General features: G+C 35.6%; 1 protein-coding gene across 14 annotated transcripts in view; it reads left to right on the top strand.

The window, feature by feature from the left end:
- Window positions 1–24,875, top strand: part of SWT1 (SWT1 RNA endoribonuclease homolog) — a 126,687-nt gene that overhangs the window by 88,367 nt on the left and 13,445 nt on the right. For 7 of the 14 annotated variants that reach the window (XM_050765566.1, XM_050765577.1, XM_050765558.1 and 4 more), the window contains 2 exons: window positions 17,839–17,905; window positions 23,287–23,351. In XM_050765566.1, coding sequence (XP_050621523.1) covers window positions 17,839–17,905; window positions 23,287–23,351 — 132 coding nt within the window. Of the gene's footprint in view, window positions 1–17,838; window positions 17,906–18,094; window positions 18,542–18,693; window positions 18,786–23,286; window positions 23,352–24,875 lie in introns of those variants that run through there. The other 7 variants (XR_007720470.1, XR_007720473.1, XM_050765606.1 and 4 more) reach the window with 7 other exon arrangements.

The raw sequence follows: 24,875 nt of genomic DNA, 5'->3' as shown, positions 1-24,875 counted from the left end.
TGTAAAATGCAGTGCCTTGAAGAACATTGAAAGCCAATAAATCAGCCCACACCTCTCCATTCCTCCCTAATGCAGAACTCCCACCTTATCTTCTGGATACTTCAACATGTGTGACCTGGGGCTGTCTGACATATGGACTAAACTAAAGGCACAAGTTCAGAGAGGATAGAAGAAGGGGGAAGATAGAATGTTAGAAAAGTAGAGCCAGAGCAGTTGGAAATACTGGAGGTTAAATAGTGGGATGTGTAACTGGACAAATGAACTGTTGATGCTTTAGGCTTTCTCTAGACTTATTTCTGCTCTTTCATTTTTTGCATTGAAAGTTGTTTAGGAAAAAAGTTGTTTAGCTATTTAATTTCTCGGTGAGATTCGTATTTATGTATCATAAAGATGAAGCTACCTCGATTATAAGGGAACTTTTGTTGTACTGAAACTTAATACATGGAAATTTCAGTTTGGCTCAGTAGAGGTCTGTCTGGATTCTCAGGGTGACACAGGGGAAAGCATAAAGAAGGCTGAGTGCATTGTTCTCCAGACCTGCACTCTGCTTCAGTATGTATGGCTCTCCTTTGTCTGTTTTAGAAATAAATGAGATTTCTGGGTAAGCTTTCATTTAGGTTTCAACAAACTCTGCTACAAAATAAAAATAGAATATTTCAGTCATGGAACTAAATTTTATTTAATTTGCTTCTAGAAGTGTTTTTTTTTTTTTTTTTTTTCCTTCCTAAAAAGCAGACTATTTGTTTATTTGCTATTATAGTATGAGTTGGTGACAGTGCTTTCTTTCGGGTCTCTTCTTCCTTTGCCTAAATTAATAGTTATTTCAGGCTTTTTTGCGTTTTGAAACTCTCTGCATTCATGGTGCTTTGTTAGGATTCCCTCTGCGATACAGGATCATAGTACATGATTACTATGGTTATTTTCAAAAAGTCAACAGTTCCTTCAGATTGCTTGGAAACAGTTGTGAACAATTAAGAGAAGTGGATATGACCCTGTAATATATTTCCCATATAGAAGCAGAGGGCATCTTTAGTTCAGTGTGTTTCCACCAATTAAACTGTAATTGTACTCTTTCCTTACATGTTTAATCTTAGGGACTAACATGCAAACAACAATGTTCTCACACAAAACAAAACTCAACTTACGTTCAATACAATTAACCAATAATTAATTTTTTCATAAATACATGGATTTTCAGAGAAGTTGCAGGGATAGGATTTTATGATCCAGGCCAACATATTTTTCATATCATGCATTTTCAGCTTTATATTGAAAGTCATTCTAAATAGAAGTCCATGTTCAGAAATTTAATATGTTAATTATTCGACTTAGAAACTTCTGTGCTGGAATGATTCACCTGGGGAGGAACCATTGTTTACACACCCTATTTATTCCTTTTGGATTTCTGCACTCCACCTCTGGTCTGTGTCTTTCATCGGTTCTGGGGTGATGGTTCCTGCTGTCACTGTCATATCTGTCTACATCAATGGAGATACTGATCTCTCTCCTCTCTTCATACTGAGATATGGAAAATATCCTTCATTTAACTACATGCAGTAGAACTTTCACTAAAAGGATCCTTCACTAAAAAGCTAGTGAAGATATGACTAAGCAAAAAAATATATATATATAAAGACAAAAGCGGTTCAGCAGTTTTTTTGTGCTAAACCAATCAAAAGATTAGCTGTAAAAGAAATTACATAGCATATGGCTTATCTAGCTGATGACTGATTTCCCTTACCTCTACTCTCATGTTCTGGTATCTATTGCTGTATAACAAATCACCCCAAAACTTATTGGCTTAAAACAGTAACAACCAATTATTTGTTTTTCGTAATGTTTGGGGAGTTGACTAGACTCATCTTGGAAATTCTCACTTGAGATTTCTTGTGTAGCTGCATTCAGATAGTGTCTGGAGATACCTCTAAGGCTGGCTGATGCTGCCTCTCAAGTGAAACGCCAATATGTGGCATCTTCGTGTAGCCTGAGCTTTGTCACAGGCTGCAGGCTGGTTTCCAAGAGTGTCCCACAATATGAGGTGAAAGGTATGTTGCCTGTTAATGGTGTTGCCTCAGAAATCATATAGTGTCATTTCCCCTACAGTCATAGACCTGCCTAGGTTGAGGGGCCTGCCTGTTGATAGGAATGCCAGTGTTACCCTGTAAGAACATGTGGGATGAGAGATCTTGTGTGGCCATCTTGGAAAATACAGTCTGCCCTGAGGTCACAGCAGTTTACATCCCTCCAACTTACAAGACCTGTGCATCCCCAAGTCTTATCCCTTTATGGGATTAGGTTAAAGTCCAGAATCTCATTATTTGAATCAGGTCCAGGTGTGGTTGAGGTGAGGCTCCTTGGGTGTGGCTCCTTCAGCAGAGCTCCTTGAATACCATTCCTCTAGATGGGAAGTACTGTGAACTAAAGAGACACACTAATACCCCACCACCGACCCCGTAGTTTATAAATACTCTCAACATTCGTATTCCAAAAGGGGAACACAGGAAGTCACTAGCAGTTCTAAAATCCAGCCTTGCACATGTTGCTAGTACTTTATAAGGGCTCAGCCTGACTGCCTGGCAATTATTCACCTCCGCTGTTGTCTCTGCTCTCTGGGCTCTTGGTTTTGGCTTCTGATTTACTTTTCCGTAAGAAAAGGAAGCTGCAGTTGAGGAGCCTCCTCAAGCTGCGACCTTCCCGTAAAAGGTAGGGATTCCATTTCATTCCATTCTTTTTCATTCTGTATTATTTCTGTCTCTTTTATTCCAAGTGGTAGTACTTTTACCAGAACAATCCCATAAAGCTATTTGTTTTCTATGAATCTTTATTGATATTCACTGTGTTAGACAGAAGTCACAACCACAAATCTCTTTGAGATAAACCACCCTCTCATCTTGGGCTCCCTTTGAACCTGTATGGGCAATGCTCTTAGGATTTTGTTTTATTTGTTTTTAAAGACTGGCGTCTCACTCTATCATCCAGGCTGGGTTGCAGTGATGCGATCATAGCTCACTGCATAACTCTTAGGCTGAAGTGATCTTCCCGCCTCAGCCTCCCTAGTAGCTGTCACCATAAGAATGTGAGAGGCACACAATCTTAAGACGCTTAAAAGGCCTTTTGTGTATCTGAATGATTCTAAGAGGCACTTTAGCTCTTTCTGAGTCTCAACAAAAGGTTTTACAGTAAAGCTATTGTCTTCATCTTTAGACCATGTTTTCCTGCTATTCCTGTTAATGGTAAATATTAAATAGTTCTTACACTGCTAAGTGAAGAAAATTTTGGGACATTTCCTACATGTATCACCAGATGTAGCCTACCACTCCTCTTCCTCTCTATACTCCGCTCTCCCTTTTTGAGGTCATCCCAACTCCTTCGTGCCCATTACTTGGTTCAGTTGTGAATTTTCAGCTAGACTCCAAAAGTCTAAAACTAAACTCATAATTTATTTTATTTAATTTAAATTAAATTAAATTTAATTTTTTGAGATGGAGTCTCTGTCGCCCATGCTGGAGTGCAGTGGTGCAATCTCGGCTTACTACAACCTCCACCTCCCGGGTTCAAGTGATTATTCTTTCTCAAACTCCCAAGTAGCTGGGACTACAGGCGTGTACCACCACACCCAGCTAACTTTTGTATTTTTAGTAGAAATGGGGTTTCGCCATGTTGGCCAGGCAAGTCTCAAACTCCTGACCTCAGGTTATCTGCCCTCCTTGGCCTCCCAAAGTGCTGGGATTACAGGTGTGAGCCACCGCGCCCGGCCTGGAAATATTTTTCTTTGTTTGACATGGTTGATATACTTAAATATAGGCTATCTCTAGTAAATCTAAATTCTTGAAACTAAAAAATCATCCTTTTATGGCTTTATAAGTTAGTGATTTAATGATGCTCTTCCTAATGGTGGTGTGCATGGAAAAGTTTTTTCTTTAAGAGCATATGTGGTTTGAATTTGCAAGATGGAAATATCAGACTCCAAGAAAACCTTAAAAAAGTAAATAAATAAACCCACAACAACCTGAACTGGTGCCACCTAACTGCTTTCTGTTTTTTCCTTTTATTTTTTATAAAGCTACATCAATTCTAAATGTGTCCATTAGCTCAAATTTGTTCAGGCTGGTCTGAGTGCAGTGGTGTTTACAACTAATTGATCACAGACAGTTACAGATTTCTTTGTTCCTTCTCCACTCCTACTGCTTCACTTTAGCCTAAAGAAAAAAATTGATTTTGTGTTGTCCATATTATTATATACTTGCTGAGTTTTGTCTCTTTGAGCAGTTTTATGATTTATTTGATCAGATTTATGTTAAAAATTTCCTGCTATAATTGTGGGATTTTCAGTTTCTTATTGTAATGCTGTCAACTTTTGCTTTGCATATTTTGAGGTTAAATCTTTCTGGTGAATTGATCCTCTTTACTACTAGTGAGACTTTCTGCCTTAAAGTTTGTTTTGTCATATATTAATACTGCTAGACCAGCTTTTTGTTGTTATTAGTATTTTTTCTTTCCTTTATCGTCAACCATTTGGAGTCATTATCTTCTCTAGCTAGATTTTATCTATCCAATCTGACAATTTGCTTTTTGTTTGATAAGTAAAACAATTTATATATATTTATTGTGATTATTGGTATATTGTATTTGGACTAATTTCTACCATTTTAAAAATCTTTCCTCATGTTTTTATTTTATTATTTTAATTTTTTTTAAGACTGGTCAAGTGAAGCAGTGGGAGTGGAGAAAGAACAAAGAAATCTGTTGTAACTGGTTGTGGTCAATTAGTTGTAAACACCACTACACTTGAATCAGCCTGTCTTTCCTCTTTATCATACTTTTTCTTTGTTCTTTTTGCCTTTTATTAGATTGGTCAAGATATGCTGTTGTTAGTTTTTCTAATTCTCCTTTTTATCACTCTAGTTTGGAGGTTGTACCTTTTATTTGTTTCATTATTATTGTTACTCAACTTAATAAATGTGTACTTGATTTATAAAGTCTAAAGTGTCAGTATTGTTCAGATCCTGAATATAGCAAGCATCTTAGAACACTTTGAGTTCTGATCTCCCTCCTCTCATCTTTCCTGTCTTTATTTTCTAGCATTGTATAATGTTCCATGTTGTTTTAAATCACCACCCCAAATTATTTGTTACTATATAAAATAGTTTTTGTTTTGTTTAGCTTTGTCATGCTTATTTATCATGCTTTATTAGTTTTTTAAAAAATTTCCCTTGCTTCCTTCATTTTACTCATTTTCTGGGATTCAGCTTCCTATTCAATGAAGCAAAATTTTAGTAGTTCTTTCAGTGACGATCTGTTAATGGTAAATATTCTTATTCTGACTGACGTGTTTTTATTTTGCTTTCATTCTTGATTGATATTTTGCTGGGTATGGATTCTAGATTGACTATTATTTTCCCTGAGTAGTTTGAAAATATAATTTTATTATCTTCTGTCATCTTCGAAATGGGAAGTCTGCCGTCAGCATATTGCTTTTTTGGTAGCTAATGCCGTCTTTTCTCCTGAATGCTTTCAAGATGTTTCTCTATATCTTTTGTGTTTACAATCCTATCACACTATATCTGGGTATGGATTTTGTTTTGTTTATCTCTCTTGAGATGTGGTATGCTTTTTTCAGTCTGAAGACACATCTTCAGTTCTGGAAATTCTCACTCTTCATCTCTCCAAATATTGCCTCTCTCCCATACTCCTCAATTCTCTTATATGGAATTCCTATTCCTGGCTGTCCGCATTCTATCAGCCATATTTCTTGACTGTTATTTTTTTCATCTCTTTTATTCTTTGATGTTTCTTTCTGAATAATTTCCTCAGGCTTATTTTCTGATTCACTAAATCTCTTCCCAATTAAAAAAAGTTTTTGATCACTTAAAATGTACATAATACCTTTATGTTATTTTAAAATAAAAGGTGAAAAATAAAAGGTGAAAGTTTTTCTTTTCACTCTTTTTACCTCAGCTCCCTGTTCTCCTCCTCAAAGTCAGCCAATGTTAATCAATTTCATGTGCTGCCTTTCTCTTGTTTATGTTACCTGTTTTAAAGACAGACTACCCTGGAAGCTCTTTAATGGAAGGAAATATTTTGCTTTTTGATATATTCCCATCTCACATAGTAGTTAACATACAATCAGCAATTAATAGGTGCAGGAATAAATAGAGAGGAAGAAACTACGTGGTCATTTGAATCTTCATACCATAATTGCAGAGTCATGGGTACAGAGTTTAGTCCCCAGATTTGCAAGTTTAGGAATTGTATTTTACCAGTTTACTGAGAACTTAGATTCACAATAGTCAGATTTGAACAGAATGAGGCTGATACATCAGAATGCCCACTTACTTTTATGCTGAGATCAATAACTGCCAACTGAACCAAAATATTTATAAATTGAGTGACTTCTAGAGGGAAGTTTACACTGCAAACTAGATTACTATCAAAGTTCTTGCTGACTCCTGGGGACATTGACCTCAAGCTAAAGTACTCTCTTTACTATAAAGCTTTATTTGCCAAATAGGGCAGCCTTTTTCCTATATAGGGAAATCTTGTTCTTGAATCCCTTTTACTATGTAGACCACTTACTTCTTGTCAATTATGTCAGCTTAGTAAAGTTATCTAAAACATAATTTGACAAATTTCAAGATTCTTTATAGTACTTACATTACATTCATATTTCCCTAAAGAGATACCCTGATGACCTTGATTAGAAGTGGATAGTCACTAAGGTTCTATCAGCAGTACGTCTGCAAGCCATCTCTTAGAGTGGGTATTAATCTAATCTGTTATACAGCAAGAGGCATGGGTGAGTACTTTAGAAATGCCTTGGAACTTACAAAGCGTACTTGTTGTTTTTAAGCTTAGGATGGGAAAGGAAAACAATGGTTATTTATTTTAGAGGATGAGTGCACATGATGGCTTAGGTAGTACCAAAGAGATGTTCAAGATATGGGAAATCATCCTTTAGCCCAAGGGGCAAATGTGATGCCAGAAATTTGAGGTAAAAACCAGGAAGGAGTCTAGAAGACACTGGAAAGGATTGGAGAACAAAGGATAAGGCTAGGTACAGGATGAGAGAACCCAAGACATTTATCTTTAAATGGTGCTAGAGTACTCATGCTTTTATTTTACGGGTCAGTGGCTGTGCAGTGTAGGTAAATTAATCCAGTTTAATACTATAGAACTATTAATGAGGATTGAAGAGGAGGAGTAGAAGGAAAAGTTCATGAGATTAGCTTCACAATTGTCAAGGAATGAATAAGTTCCAAAAGAAAATGAATCTTTAACAACATCATGCTACTACTGAGAGGCCAAATAAGATATGGTTTAAAAGTGTCCATTAGATTGAAAAACACAGAAGTCATTGGTGAATTTGGTGGTGGCAGTTTCATGAGAATGTTGGGGCAAATGTTAGATAGTAAGCCAAGGAGTGACTTGGAGGTGAGGAAGTAGAAATAGCAAAAGAGGCCGGGCGCGGTGGCTCAAGCCTGTAATCCCAGCACTTTGGGAGGCCGAGACGGGCGGATCACAAGGTCAGGAGATCGAGACCATCCTGGCTAACACGGCGAAACCCCGTCTCTACTAAAAACACAAAAAATTAGCCGGGCGAGGTGGCGGCGCCTGTGGTCCCAGCTACTCGGGAGGCTGAGGCAGGAGAATGGCAGGAACCCGGGAGGCGGAGCTTGCAGTGAGCTGAGATCTGGCCACTGCACTCCAGCCTGGGCGACAGAGCGAGACTCCGTCTCAAAAAAAAAAAAAAAAAAAAAAAAAAAAAAAGCAAAAGAACGTAATTGTAGCTAGAGGAGATCACAAGGTCAAGTGAAAGGGTTGTGTTATGAATATGTGTATTAGACTTCTTTGGAAAAACAAAGGGTCAAGTCAGTAGTATAAATGTTTCTTAGATTATACATGAAAAGATAAAACCGTTCATAATAATATAAATACTAGAGCAAAAGTGATTCCGTAATAATGACACATGAAATTTTTCTTGACTCTTTCCCCACAGTAATTCTACAAAGTCTTTGGTTCCTTAAAAACCTCCTCATTTTCTTTTATCAAGAAATTATTTTCCTTATTTTCCCTCCTTAAAAAAAATTTAATATTTAAAATTTTTAATTGTGATAAAATGCATATAACTTATAGTTTATCTTCTTAACCACTTCTAAGTATACAGTTTAGTGGCATTGAGAACATTCCTGCTCTTGTGCTACCATCACCACTGTCTATCCACAGAATTCTTTTCATCTTGTAAAACTGAAACTCTGTACCCATTACATTAACTCCCCAGTTTTCCATACACTTCAGCCCTTGGCAACCACCTGAATTTGACTACTCTAGGTACCTAATATAAGTAAAATCATACACTATTTGTTCTTTTGTGACTGGCTTATTTCACTTAGTGTAATGTTTTGAATATTCATCCATGTTGTGGTATATGTGAGAATTTCCTTCCTTTTTAAAGCTTACTATATTCCATTATATGTGTATATCACATTTTTTCCCCATTCATGCATCAGTGGACCCTTAGTTTGCTTCCACCCCTTGACTATTGTGAATAATACTGCTATGAACATGGATAAACAAATACCTATTTGAGTCCTTTTAATTTTTTATGTGTATAGCCAGAAGTACACTGGACCATGTGGTAATCCTATTTTTAATATTGTGAGGAACTGCCATATTATTTTCCATCACAACTGGCTGTACATTTTAATTTCCAACAGCAGTACTCCACATCCTAACCAACGCCTGTGATTTTATGCTTTTTTTTTTTTTTAACTAGTAGTCATCATTATGGGTATGGGGTAGTATGTTGTAATTTGGTTTGTCCTGTTTTTATGAAAAGTCTAATATATAAAACTGCACACTTTCAAAGTTGATCAATTAAATGTGTATAATAAAAGGATTTTTCTTATGCTTCAAAATTTTTTTCCTCGAGGTTCTTCTAAATAGAACATTTCTTTAATATTGTTGATGTATTGTCAACAGTCTCTGCATCTAGTGAGGTATGCTTGTAATGAGGCAGTAATAAGCTTGTGTCTGAGCCCTGATTGGGTATATTGAGATCTTAATGGCAGTATGAATAAATGGTGGAAGGTTACGATTTTTTGTTTCTTTTACTCTCAGCTCTTATCTTCAGTTGCTCCTTCCTTATTAACTAGAGTGATCCTATTTGTCATATTACAGTGGAAAAATAGTAGATACCTGATAGTGAGGTAGGATTAATCAATTAGAGAAGAACATTCATAGAGTATTAGGAGAATCGTGAGTATTGTGTAGATTTAGCTGGCAGTATCTGATTTCATAGAGGGCACAGGACTCATTGAGGACCTGTTTGAATCTCACTAGAGCCTCACTAAGTAGAAAAGAAATGAACCCATTTGTCATACTTGTTTCTGGCTCCCTTTAGTACATGGTTAATCCTGGTCATAGAACTGGCCTCCAGCAGTACCAGCATCCTAAGTACTAAGATTATCATCCAAGGAAGCATAATGCTAGAAAGCAAAGCAAAGAAAGTGTTTAACAACTGACTACTCAGTGAATTCCACGTCATTCTCATATTCTGGGACATGCTCCATCTTGCTTCTAATCATGAGGTACGTGGCTCCCCAAAGCTGGGCCACCAGTATCTGTGGATAGCAGCTGTATATTAGTTAGCTAGAGCCACCATAACAAAATACCACAGACTGAGTGGCTTAAACAACAGATGTTTATTTTCTTATAGTTCTAGAAACTGAAGTCCAGGATTAAGGTACTAGCAGGGTTGGTTTCCTCTGAGGCCTCTCTCCTTGGCTTGTGCTTGGCTGACTATTCACATGATTGTTCTGTGCACATGTGTCCTTGGTGTCACTTTATCCAAATTTCCTCTTTCTTTTTTTTGAGACAGGGTCTCACTCTCTGTGCCCAGGCTAGAGTGCAGTGGCCTGATCTCAGCTCACTGCAGCCTCAACCTCCCCAAGCTCAGGTGATTCTCCTATCTCAGCCTCCTGAGTAGCTGGGACTACAGGTGTGTGCCACCACACCTGGCTAATTTTTGTATTTTTTTGTAGAGATGGGGTTTCACCATGTTGCCCAGGCTGGTCTAAAACTCCTGGGCTCAAGCAATTCACCTGCCTCAGCCTTCCAAAGTGCTGGCATTACAGGCATGAGCCACAGTGCCGGGCCCAAATTTTCCCTTCTTGTTAGGACACCATTCAGATTGTATTAGGGCTCATGCCAATGGCTTCATTTACTCTAAATTACCTTTTTAAAGCCCTTATCTCCTAGTATATCCACATTCTGGGGTATTGGCGGTTAGGGCTTCAGCATACACATTTTTGGGGAACACGGTTCAGCCCATAACAACAACCAACAACAAAAAAGTGCTGGATTTGAAGAAACTCAGTGTTGTGATGAACTCTTGGGGTGCATTGTGGCTGGCTTTTTTCAGAATTTCCTTAATAATGATGTTAGGATCCCATGGTCCCCTGGCCTAAGTCTACCAGCTCATCTCAGATCACTTTGCCAAAAATGTCTCTTTAGTCATGAATGAGAATCCATCCTTTGCTTGCCTAGTATATCGCAGAAGAGGCTTGAAAACACCTTATCTACATGGACTCATTAGCTAAGATAAGAATATGCTGTTTTGTAGACAGAGTTTTAAGAGTTTTTGAAGATGGTTTCAACTGAACACTAAACCTAATTAACGAGATGGATTTTTGATAACACAAGCTGTCTTTTCATCAGTCAGAGATTTCCAAATATTTCCAGTCCACTTCTCATGACTTTTCTAACAATAAATTGTGGCATTGATTTCAGTTCCCATAGATTGACCCAAAGTCACATAAAGATAAAACTGGAACTAGAATTTTACAACTTTTACCCTGGCAGAAGATTGTATTAGGGCCCATGCCAATGGCTTCCTTTACCCTAAATTACCTCTGTAAAACCCTTATCTCCAAATATATCCACATCCGGGGGTACTGGAGGTTAGGGCTTCAACATATCAATATTGGAGGAATACACTTCAGCCCATAACAACAGCCACCATCACAGCTCAGCAAAGTTCAGTAATATGGCTGCAGCTAATTATCAGAGTATCACCTTTTACCTCTGGGCGTGCTCCTGGATTCTGGTAATGTGAAACAGTCTCTCCTCACCTAGTTGGTAGCCAGTGGGTAGGGCATAGTTCCTATGTTCCCTCCTGTCCGTAAAATATTTCACAGACTGGGTTCTCTACTCATAACAATTATGGTTTTGTTCACACTTGGCTCCTCTTTTTTTTTTTTTTTTTAACCTTTTTTACAATAATCGATAGGGATTAAAAATGTGAAGTATATAGTGGACATCTTTTGCCTTTCACTTTTCTTGATTTCTCCTATTGATGTTTATTGTCAATATCAGGACTAAGGAGAGAAGCCCATTACTATTCATATGAATGATGTGAAAGTTCACCGCTGGAGATGCCTTACGAGAAGAGAACAAGTCCCCAAACAGCTTGAATTGAATGTTCATTTGGTTCTTAGTTGACAAGCTATGTGATAATTTGTGGTGTTTTCAAAGATAAGAAATAGAATAATAATAGTAGTAGCTAATATTTTATTGGCCAAGTATTGTTCCAAGTGTGTTACCTGTGTTAACTCATTTAATCATCTTAATAGCCCTGTGACATAAGTACTATTGTTGTCCCTGTTTTACAAATGAGAAATGAAGCATAGTGAGGTAAAGTAAGTTATCTGATACTGCAGCTGGAAAGCAGTAAACTTCTGATTTTAACTCTGGCTGGCTGGCTCCAGAGAGACTGTGATCACAACCATTATATAATTATGTTTCAATGCTAATGAAGAAAGTACAGGAGAGGAATAGGCTGGTGACCCAAGATAAAAGACAGGATTAGTTGAAGTTTTTATGGTGTATATTGTGTTTTAACTCTTCTGCAAAATTAACAGAAAGCTGTGGTATTTATTAGTATATTCTAATTATATGTATGTTTATGTCTAACAAACATTAAGACATATAATCTGCTCTTTTAACTATCAAATGATATTTTCCTACTCTAGAATTGCTTTTTAAGTTAAATTTGAAATATAGTCATTAAAATTGTCTATAAACTCTTCCTATTCCCACAACTAACTTAAAAAATAAAAGATTTCTAGTATTCTGAATAGATCAAATTTTAATTCTGAACTTTGTCCAAACTTTTGTCAAAAGTTTTTATGTTTAATACTTATATGTAATTAGTATAGTCAAGCTATATGTAATTAGTGTAATGAGCTTACAAATTTTTATCTCTGAAGGAAAAATAGAAACATAAAATTTTAACAATTAATTTTGCTTAAATTGTTTAATTGTTCTTTGACCATGTTAACTATATATGACATTTTTTTTCAAAATCTAGGACTGATGGCTAGCTCTCATTTGCATAGCTGATTTTCCAAATTAACTTTAGACAATGTGTAATTTTAGTTTTACTTGAAATAAATAATCCCCCCTGAAAGTGCTCTGAGATCCAAGACTTTTTTCCTTAGTGTTTCCTCATTGTGGATTTGATAAATTTTCACTGAGTTTATCAGCAACATAACTTAAATTCATCATCAGCAAAATCCAATTTGATAATATTGTTCAGGCATGTCACTGTATTAAAATGAGAAGAACAGAGCTTTGAGTCTCAAAGTGGTCTGAAGTTGAATTCTGGTTCCATCCATTCACCGGCTTTGTTACCTAGATAATAATTAGCCTTTTTTGTGTTTGTTTCCTAATATGGAGTTGAAAGAGTTGCTTTATTAAATTATAGAGATTAAAGGAGATAGCATTTATTCAGTCCTTTGCACTTAGTGGATGCTCAATAAATGATTTTGTTATCCTCGATAACAATGTAAGTGCTTCATAATATTTAAACCTTGACTCATTTATTAGCTATAGAGAATATAAAAGTGAGTTTTTAAAATAGTGAACATTTCCACTTCTTGCAATTCCTTTTAAAACTTCAATTTTTTTCACACTCTAAAACTATTTTAAATATTATATTAATGTAAATCATTGTCTTGCCAGAAGGTACCACAATTTATTCAGTTCTGTGGGTTGTAAGTCGTTATTTATAAATATCCAAGAATATATTTCACTTTTTTGAATTTCTAGAATTAAATATTAAACTGGAATATTTTAGATTTCTTTCCTTGTTCCTGAGTCTGCAACTTTATTTTTTCTAAATAGGAGATAAGTTTTATTTGAATTTTTAAAATTCAAATTGAAAATTTAGTCCGTTTTAGTGCATCATTTAAGAATTTTAGTCAGATTATTCTCTTTTGTCTCTAAAAACTTGAGTGGCGGTTTATCACAACCAGTTACAGATTTCTTCTCCACTCCCACTGCTTCCCTTGACTGGCATTTGGGGGAAAATTTTTTTTTAAACCTTGAGTGGCATGGTCTTTTTTTTTTTCTTAAAGAGATATATTGATTTTTATCTGATATTGAGTTATATAGAAATGAAATTCGTTTAATTCAGATTAACATTAATGCTAATTGTTCATGGATAAATAGAATATTCAGAGTGCCTATGTGACTGAGTCAGGACCTCTAGTGAGTGTCAGTTCTGTTAACCAACTTGCTTTGTGGCTCTGATAAAGATAAAACAACTAAATTAGTGTTTGAACATACATGAAATAATTTGCCAGAAGCATTTGATAAAAGACAGCTTTTTTTTTTTTTTTGCTTACATATAAAAGCAATACTTTAACTATTTTAAATGGACTTTATTTCATTTGATTTTGTAAAATAATTTAAAGGCAAGAAAATGGTGTTGGTTGTCCTTTTATTGGTGGGAAAAGTGTGAGTCCCAGAATCAAACCCAAGGAGATTTGAATATTTACCACCACTCACTGTGTAATCTTGGGCAAGTATCTTAAAATGTTGGACCTTGGTTTCTACATCTGAAAAGTGGTTATTATATAACAGCTAATATTTATTGAGTATGTACTGTGAGCACTGTATTGTGCTAAACACTGTAGATGCATTACTTAATTCGTACAGTAACTTTATGAGGTTAACACTACTTTATCCCCATTTCACAGGTAAGGAGCCGAGATACAGAAAAGCAGGCAACTTGATCAAGGTCGCAAAACCAAATTTAGGGTGTTAAAGCTGGGTTACATAATTAAATTCAGGGAGATGGTGTATGTAAAGCAGGGTCAGATTTATGTGTTCAGTAAGTCATTATGTGTTATTATTGATGCTGTTGTACAGGAAACCAGAGCATATCCAGCTGTGAGCTGCGGATTACATCCTGCTTCAACATCTGTTTCCAAAAACTCATTCCAGAATTTAAGAGTGAAATTTTAAGATTATAAACCACTTGAGGATAATGGACCATGTCTTATTTTTAAAATATTTCATAGCTTCATGTGCATTTGAGCAAATATGCATTTAATATATACTTACTGTGATTGTTATGAATTTCTTTTTAAATGACAAATGTGAATATATTTATAAATTTAAAAAATGGCCATTGTCTAAGAAATATTTTCCCCAAGGGCTAATTTCTTGATTCCACTGTTCTTTTAAAGAGTTGCCATTGAAGGGTGATTTTAGGACTTTCATTCAAAAAGCCTTTTGTCTTCATACTGGTATAAGAAAAAAAGAATGAGAAAACTTTAGAGAAGGCTGACCTCTCAAGAATTTTTGTGTGGGGAATTACTAAGGCATTTTCTCTATTTTATTTTCTATGTATTTTCAACAAGCTGTATTTCTAGTGAGTAAAAGTTTGCAATTTTTTGTGCCAGGCCACATTCCATTCTCTCATATTCAGAATTCATAGGATGTAATGAAGTCTAAATTAAACCCCAAGTTGACTGCATTTTAATAAAGTTGTTTAGTCCATTCTGGGCTCAGTTTACCTCCAACCATCTTTCAAAATAACGAATTTTATCACATATACTATAATATATATCCTTGTTTTAAAAAGTAACATATATAGTTTTTATCTGATTATAAAAGTAATATATCTGAATGACGGTGAGATCCCAATAAGCCTTTTTTCATTAGAATACAATTCTGTGATATTTTGTGAAATAACTAAATATTTACATTTAGAACAAATTACTTCTTTCTTAGAAACTTAAAATTCCTGTGTTTCTTAATCTATTTACAAGTAGCCATTGAAAAATTGGAAGAGATGACCAAATGGACAAGAATGAGATATTTTTCTTCCTTTATTATCTCCCTGTGCCTGGTCAGGATTTGTTTCTTTCATGTGCTCTTTAGAACTGTGAGGCTTTGGGCTACTCTGGATCGTTCAGCGTTGTATCCCAGGGCCCAGGTCTCACAGAGTTGTTGAATGAGAAAATAAAGAGTCCCTTGTTCTGATCTGGGCATCTTGAGTACATATTTTACATTTTTATTTACTCATCAAATACACTGTGAGGGTTGGACGTTATTCACTAGAGTTTGTCTCATCCTCTGGAGTCTAATATAGTATGTTAAACTTACTAGGCTCTTAATATAGAACATCTTGTTTTATCTAATTTTCTCACCCTCTTTTATGGACAGTTCAGATTATTTCTAAAGCCATACAAAAGAATAGGTATAAATTATTCCACATGACTGATAGTTTGTTTTCACTTGGTTATCAAGTTAGAACACACTAGTTTGTTTCCCATTGCCTTTCTAAAGGATTGGTTTAACTTATCTAGAGAACTTTGTCTTCATGTTTTAAGCAAATTATGTATGGATCCTTCTCCATATGTATTATCCAAGCAAATTATGTATGGACCCTTCTCATTATGTGGTATTCCTCAGGGCTTTTTTGGGGAGTTAAAAGACTTTTTTTTTTTTTTTTTTTGTATTTTAAAATTACTTGTTGGGAGAAAAACTTTTTCTATGAAATAGTATTCTTATGGAGGTTGTTGTATATTCTTAAAGATGTTCTGTATGTATGCCCCCTCCAAGGGATCTTTAAAAATCTGACTATGTCCCGAAAAACTGTTTTTAAAAGCTCTCCCACAAGTATAATAAAGGCCAAATAGTCTAAGGATATAATTAAGATTATTGAGAACAGTTAATTATCAAGTCTGACAGAATCAAGTATTGGCAAGGACATAAAGACCCAGAGACAGTGTTAAAAGCCATTAGGAATTTAAAAACTAACCAAGGTGGCTTGATTTCTCATTAGTTATATCAATGTTTATGTATTTTATGGCTTGAAACTACAGATGGTTTCCAGTTTATAATGGTTTGTTTTAGGATTTTTGAATTCTATGATGGTGCAAAGCATTTAGTACAATCCTTGACTTACCATGGGGTTAGGGTTATCTTCTGATAAACTCGTCATAAACTGAAAATATTACAAGTCAAAATGCACTCCTACCTAGGATGTTTTCAATTTACGATGGGTTTATCTGGGTATAGCCCCATTATAAGTCAAGGAGCATCTGTATTGGATGATGATGATAGTTGTTACTGTCACTGTTATAATTGACATATACTATATAGTACTTGCTGTATTCCATATGCTGTTGTAATGACTTTTTTTTCTAGTAACTCATTTAATTCTTGCAGTAGCCCTATGAAGTAGGGATAGTTATCCTAATTTAACAGATAAGAAGATAAATCACATGGAAGTTAAGTAACTCCCCAAAGGTCACACAGCTAGACAAAGCTCACACAGCTGAGGCAGACAGTACTCAGAGGCACTACACTGTACCAAAATGACAAGCTGGTTTACTTCCTTTTTTTTTTTTTTCCAAAAAGAAAAACAGTATTCATGCTGAAAGGATGGAAAAAATATTTAGTATAAGAAAATGAGAATTAATAGTTTACTACTAGAAGGAAAAATATGTTCTTCCCTTCTTTATTTTTATGGCCTGGTGCTGTGGCTCACACCTATAATCCCAGAACTTTGGGAGCCTGAAGTGGGAGGATCCCTTGAGCCCAGACATTCGAGACCAGCCTGGGCAACATAGGGAGACCTCATCTCTACAAAAATGATTTTTTAAAATATTAGCCCAACTTGGTGGCGCCTGCCTGTAGTCCCAGCTACTTGGGAGTCTGAGGTGGAAGGATCGCTTGAGCCCAGGAGGTTGAAGCTGCATTGAGCCATGATTACACCACTGCACTCCAGCCTGGGCTTAACAGAGTGAGACCTGGTCTCAACAAAATAAATTTAAAAAGTTGTTTTATTTCTGTTTCTGTCATTTGTTATTTTTTTGTAAATAGGTGTTATTTTCAACAATTTATATAATCTATTGATTTTTCATGGAGCTGTAGGCTGATAGTTCAAGCAATGTTATTTGAATTTAATCAAAATATTTTATTAGGATATCTTTTAAGTGGCTAATTTTATCAGTTGTCTGTTTGGACTGGTTGAACATTTCTGTGGGAAATACTCAAGCTTTGTCTGGAGCTTAACAGATATGAAGTATAAGTGCACTTCACATTTCTATCTATGCATAGACTGTATAAATGCAGTTCACATTTCTATCTATGCATAGACTGTATAAATGCACTTCACATTTCTATCTATGCATAGACTGTGTAAATGCAGTTCACATTTCTATCTATTTTTTGAGAAATCTGTATTGTAAGTTAAAATGTGAACTATAACTTCATGTGTAAGAATACTTATAGTTGTTGATTAATTGATGTTATAAGTATGAATTTAAATAAGCAAAAACATTTTAATAAGTTGACCTCTGTTGAATTAAGTTTCTGGTTTTATAATTTTTAATTGATTTTTAAAAATATTATAAACCTTTAAGCTTATCAAACAGTAAGTTATCTCTCATGGTATGGGTATGTTTGGGGAGAAAGTTCAAGGTATTGGTTTTTTCTGAAATCATTTATTCCCCCCCCCTTGGTTTTTATTTTATTTTTTAGGATTTTGGCCCCAAACAGTAATTATCAAGATGTTGAGACCCTCTATAACTTCCTAATCAAGTATGAGGTATGGGAAATATTTTTAAGTATTTATCACATTTCTACTTTAAACAAGTTTTAATGTAAATAAACATAGTAGGAGTTCTCAAACATAATGGAATGCTATTTAATTGATATTTGCTTTAAATTATTGAATGCCATAAAAGTTTGTCAGTGACATATTCTTTTTTCTCCCTTTTAAAAAACTATCTTTAAGGTGTATAGCAGGATGTTTTGATATGTTATACATAGTGAAATGGTTTCTGTAGGTAAGTAAATAAACGTATCAATTATCTCACAGTTACCCCTTTTTGTGTATGTGACAAGAGCACCTAAAATGTACTCTTTTAGCAAAAATTTTGAATATAGTACAATCTTATTAACTATAGACCTCGTGTTGTATGATCTGTAGGCTTGTTCATCCTACGTATCTGCAACTTCCTATCCTGTGACCTACAACTGTCCATTTCCTCCCCTCCTCCCTGCCAGTGACATATTCAATTTTTTCTTTCATTCCCTAAGTAAAAATATGAGAGTCCTAAAATAACACGCTTTCTCCAATGTGAAATTGTTTCTCATCAGGGGTGCTACGGGCATTTTGGACAGGTCAGTTCTTCGTTGTGTGGAACACTGCAGGATGTTTAACATCCCTGTACATCAGGTACTAAATGCCTATAGCTATCCCAGTTGTGACAACCAAAAGTATTTCATCTCCCCATCCAACTTACATACCCAGAATACCTCAGAAAGGAAGAACTCCTGGTTGAGAAATACGTTTTACTGGAAAGGAAAGCTATAATTTAGTTTCCTTTATAGTGGCAACATAAACCCTGGAGGTAGAACTAAATGAGGCTTCAGTGTATTTTGTAAATTAACCTGCATGCTCTCCTCATCATTACTGAACCGAAGTGAGTATTCTGTTGATTGTCAGTTTCTAGTTGCTTGATGCTCTTTGTTCATGTTTCCTATAACATTATTACTTTTAATTTTGTGCGTGTATGTGTTTAATTTTTAAAACATTCTAAATGAAGGAATGTGGCATATATTCAAGTCTCACATTTCTTATGAAGTCAAACTCCTTTAAGTATATTTCTTCACTTTTATTCCTGGTTAGCTCTTTGTAACTTTTTGTATGCCACATCTTCCATTAAGAAGCCAGTGATTAAGAACACAGACTCTGAGGTCGAACTACCCGTGCTTAAATGTTGGTTCTTCTACTTATTAACTAGGAAGAGTTATTTAATTCTCCTTGTCTCAATTTCTTCATCTGTAAAATGAGAGTAACAATAGTAGGTAAATTATTTGTATTCTGCAAAGATTCAGTAATGTAAAATCTGTAAAGTGCTCCAAAAAGTACCAGGCACAGAGTGAGTGTTTGATAAGTGTTAACTAGTCTTGACCAGGCTCGGTGGTTCACGCCTGTAATCCTAGCACTTTGGGAGGCTGAGGTCAGTGGATCGCTTGAACCTAGGAGTTCACGACCAGTCTTGGCAACACAGCGAGACCCCATCTCTCTAAAAAACAAACAAAATTAGCCGGCATGGTGGCATGCACCTGTGGTCCCAGCTCCTTGGGAGGCCGAGGCGAGAAGATTGTCTGAGTCCGGGAGGTCAAGGCTGCAGTGAGCCGTGTTCATACCACTGCACTCCAGCCTGGTTGACAGAGCAAGACCCTGTCTCAAAAAAAAAAGGGGGAGGGTGATGGTTAACTAGTTTTATTTAAGCAACGAATGGTGTTTATATGGGCTTTGTAGGAGTCAGCCTTAATTCAGCCGGGCGCCGTGGCTCACATCTATAATCAGCACTTTCGAAGGCCGAGGCAGGTGGATCACTTGAGGTCAGGAGTTTGAGACCAGGCTGGCCAACATGATGAAACCCCATCTTTACTAAAAATACAAAAATTAGCTAGGAGTAGTGGTAAGGGCCTGTAATCCCAGCTACTCATAAGGCTGAGAGGCAGGAGAATTGCTTGAACCCAGGAGGCAGAGGTTACAGAGAGCCAAGATCGTGCTGCTGCACTCCAGCCCGGGTGACAGTGCGAGGCTCTGTCTCAAATAAATAAATAAAGAAGAGACTTCTTTATCACCACATTATTTGATTATTAAGAGAACTTCCTCTTTTGAGATGATTCATATAATTATTTCATCTTATTTTCTGAATTGCTGGAGAATTGCTTGGACCTGGGAGGTAGAGGTTGCTGTGAGCCGAGATTGCACCACTGCACTACAGCCTGGCTGACAGAGTGAGACTCTTGTCTCAAAAAAGTTAAAATATGCTGGGCACAGTGGCTCATGCTTGTAATCCCAGCACTTTGGGAGGCCGAGGCAGGCAGATCATGGGGTCAGGAGTTCAAGACCAGCCTGGCCAACATAGTGAAACCCCGTCTCTACTAAAAATACAAAAAAATTAGCTGGGCATGGTGGTGGACGCCTGTAATCCCAGCTACTCAGGAGGCTGAGGCAGGAGAACTGCTTGAACCCAGGAGGCAGAGGTTACAGAGAGCCAAGATCGCGCCACTGCACTCCAGCCCGGGCGACAGTGTGAGACTCTGTCTCAAATAAATAAATAAATAAGAGCCTTAATTCTTTATCACCACATTATATGATTATTAAGAGAACTTCCTCTTTTGAGATGATTCATATAATTATTTCATCTTACTTTCTGAATTTCAAATCAAAACATTAAGTCTAACAAAAATATATATGTGGAACTGGGCACGGTGGCTGTAATCCCAGCATCTCAGGAGGCTGGAGGTGGGAGGATCACTTGAGGCCAGGTGTTCAAGGCTGCAGTGAGCCATGATCATGCCACTGCACTCCAGACTGGGTGACACAGCAAGACTCCAGCTCTAAAATATATATGAACAATAGAACAATTTAAAAATTACATACGCTGGAAAATTCTGGGGCATAGTTCTTTATAATTTAGTACTTTCTATTGCCAAGAGTATTAGAAGAAAGTACCTAACTTATTAATTATAAGAATATATGGATCTGTTGCTTGATGATATCTTGTGATATAAACAAGAAAGAAATTTAAAAATTAAAAAAAAATATGTAGATCTAAGAATCAGATATATGTAAAATATATATATTAGAGACAGGGTCTTAGTGTGTTGCCCAGGCTGGGGTGCAGTGGCTGTTCACAGGCACAGTCATGACACACTAGATCCTTGAACTCCTAGGCTCAAGCAATCTTCCTACCTCAGCATCCCAGGTAGCTGGGACTACAGGCACACACCATTGTGCCTGACTGATTCACAGATTTTTAAAATCATTTCTCTTAAAAGAATTACTTTTCCTACATCACTTACTACATTGGATATATTTGTCTAATATAAAAAACAATGGTAGGACTGTCTAAATCTTTTAAGGAATTTGACTATTTTTATACTTCTCCTTTGCCTTTTCTTGAATTTTTAAATTAAAAATAGGCCATTTCTAACATCTGGCTTTTATTGTAAGTAGCACAGTTAAAAAGTAATGATACCCATTTCACAATTCACTTTATAGTCACAACTCTAATGTTTGCTGACAGTGGCATCTTTTAGCTATTTTTTCCCCTGGAAATTAAAATTGTTCATTTAACCATGGAGGTGATATTTAACAGTTGTAATTTCAAATGTCTCAATATGGGTAAATGAAAATGTCCTTGTAGTCAAAATTAATTAATATGGTGAAACAGACCATCATGAGACTGCACTTCAGTTTTTCTTTATTAGTAAAGTAACTACCTACTTTGTAAATTATCTACTGTAACCTGGAATTATGTCACCTTTGTACTTCCAGCTGTGTTCTTGGATAAACGTCTAAATGTATGTGGATGGTTGCTTTTACAACTAAAGATAAATCTAGATATTTAAAAAAAAACTATTTAAAAGCTTAATATAAATTATTTTATATTCATATTTAACAGGTTCAAAGTCAGCTTTTTAGCTGATTTTTCTCAACAGTTGATAGAAAATGGATCATTCCCTTCATCCTCTGACCAAGTATCTGCAGTGTGTTGACATTTGGTGGCCTGTGTTCTGATACGTTGTAGGTCCCGGAATGTGTGGCTATGGTAAAAATATCAGCGGCCCTTAGGAGAAGGCAGAACATGTAAAGAAGGAAGAAGTGGACTGGTTGATAGTTTAAATGAATATTTTATAACATTTTTAGAAGATTCTTTTAATAAAAATTGTGGTAAATTATATACCGATTTCATATAATCATTAAATATGATATCAAATATATAATTAAATACTAGTAAATATATAAATATATGCTAACGTTTAAAGCAAAATATCCATATTATATTCATTTAAATATTTGAAAACCATATATATGTGTGTGTATATAAATATATAATTGTTTTTTAATAGAGACAGGGTCTCATATGTTGCTCAGGCTAGTCTCAAACTCCTGGGTTCAAATGATCCTCATACCTTGACCTTCTAAAGTGCTGGGATTACAGGCGTGAGCTGTTGCATCTGGCCAAAAAACTGTATATTTTTAAACTTTCAGTGAATGAAACATTTTCTATACAAATACGGTAAACTTTCTATGAAAACATTGAAGAAAGTCATGGAGTTTTTACCAATAAGCAATACGTTGAATCATATAGAAGACTTTTATGATATGAATCTTTAAATTAGTAGTCATTAAATCAGGGTGGTATCATTCTTCCTCACCAAAAAATGCATGCCAGCTAGCAACACTTAGAAATATTGTTTTAAGTAAATTGAATAGAAATTAGCCTTATTGTTTCCTTTTACTAATTCTAAATTTCTGAAAATTTAGGCAATATGCTATTTGTTATCTGATCAAAATAATTTTTCTCTGCAAGTTTTCAGATTCTCCCTTGCAGATAAATAGGAATATTGTCTAAATCAATAGTAAGTTTCAAGAAATAAAAGATTCCTTCACTGTGTCTTCCATATGTGTGCCACAGCTAGTTTTTATATGATGAAATTTTTTATATTTGTGGTATTATAAATTATATCTCTGAATTATAGATATTTATTAACTTAAACCTGTAAGTTTAAACATGTAGACCTCAATAATCTGAAAAATATATTTCTTTAGAAAATGTCTATAAATAAGACTTTTTCCTAAACCAGATAGAACTGTCTGCAGTTTCTAATCTTATTTGTGTTTTTCTGTCCATTTGATCTCTACTATGTCTAGGTCCATCTCGCCTCTGCTGGTTCTACTAACAGATTAAGATGTAACAGTAGGATTCATATTTTTGCACACAGTTCCATGTTAGCATTATGGTCATTGCACTTCTTATTGTTACCGTTTAATCCTTTTCATGCAGTAACTAGAAATTTGAACTTTCCTCTCAGAATATGGGCTACTCTAATTTTGCTATCATCACTCATTTTAATTAATATAATTTTTAATAACTATATCTTGGTTCCTTTCAGGTAAATAAAAATGTCAAATTTACTGCCCAGGAACTTTATGATTGTGTCTCTCAGACTGAATATAGGTAAGTCATATCTATACATAGATAGAAACCATTGTAACAAGCTTTTCCATATACAGCAGCACTTGGTGGTGGTGGTGATGTGTTTTTTCATTGTCTTTTCACTACACTATGTTTTTTTTTTAACTTTACTAATATGAAATATTTCCTACATACAAAAAGGTCATGTGTTGTGTGTTTATCAGCTGTAAGGTTTAAAGTGGTTCTCAAATTTTTTGGCCTCAAGATTCTGTTACATTTTTTAAAATTATTGAAGATCCCAAAGAGCTTTTCTTTATATGGTTCATTATCTAGCTATATTTGCTGAATTAAAACTTAGAACTGAGAATTTCAAAATGTTTATTAATTCATTAAAAAATAACGACATGTTAAGATAAATAACATATTATGAAAATATTAAAAGTAACATTGTTGTACATTTTTGCAAATCTTTTAATGACTGACTTAATAGAAGGCAGCAGGATTCTTATAACTGCTTTTGCATTTAATCTGTTGTGATAAGCATGGCTGGATTGCTGGAAAACTACTGTTCACTTTTGCGAGAACAAGAGTGCAAAAGACAAATCACATCTTAGTCTTTATTTATTTGTTTGTTTGGTTGGTTTTTTTATATTTTTTTCTTTGAGAAGGAGTTTTGCTCTTGTTACCCAGGCTGGAGTGCAATGGTGCGATCTCAGCTCACTGCATCCTCCGCCTCCCAGGTTCAAGCGATACTCCTGCCTCAGCCTCCTGAGTAGCTGGGGTTATAGGCACCCACCACCACGCCCAGCTAATTTTTTATATTTTTAGTAGAGACAGGGTTTAACCATGTTGGCCAGGCTGGTCTTGAACTCCTGAGCTCAGTTGATTAGCCCACCTCAGCCTCCCAAAGTGCTGGGATTACAGGCATGAGCCACCGCGCCCAGCCACATCTTAGTCTTTTTATGGAAATAGCTTTGGCTTCTTTGACCTCGCATACCCTCTGAAAGAGTCTTAGATTCCCTGTGGTCCCCAGACCATGTTTTGAAGAACAACCGATATAAAAAATACCCATCTGCCTACCATTCAACTAACAAACTTGAATTTTACCCATTTCTAGCTGTAACCTCCCTTTTATTCTCTCTCGAGGGATTGTATCTTTATAGTTCTCATCTTTTTTTTAATGGTTTTACTGAGTATTATTTATAACAAAAATATATTGATTTATTTTGCTGATTTTTGAACTTAAATGTATCACACTATACTTTTTTCCCTAAAATAGTTTTATAGCACTCATACATAACAAAAAGGGCAAGTATTATAAATCCAATTCTTTTTTTTAATCTTCTTTTTAAAATTTTTTAATGAGACAGGGTCTCACTACGTTGCCCAGGGTGGTCTCGAACTCCTGGACTCAAGCAGTCCTCCTGCCCCGGCTTCCCAAAGTACAGGGATTGATTACAGGCATGAGCCACCATGCCCAGCCACAAATCCAATTCTTATATACACAGGGTATAGTTGTGAAGCCTTTGCTGTGGGCTAAATGTGTACCCTCCAAACTCATACATT

This window comes from Macaca thibetana, chromosome 1, assembly GCF_024542745.1.
Source record: "Macaca thibetana thibetana isolate TM-01 chromosome 1, ASM2454274v1, whole genome shotgun sequence".
Taxonomy (NCBI): domain Eukaryota; kingdom Metazoa; phylum Chordata; class Mammalia; order Primates; family Cercopithecidae; genus Macaca; species Macaca thibetana.
This window is presented reverse-complemented; position numbering and strand designations above follow the sequence as displayed.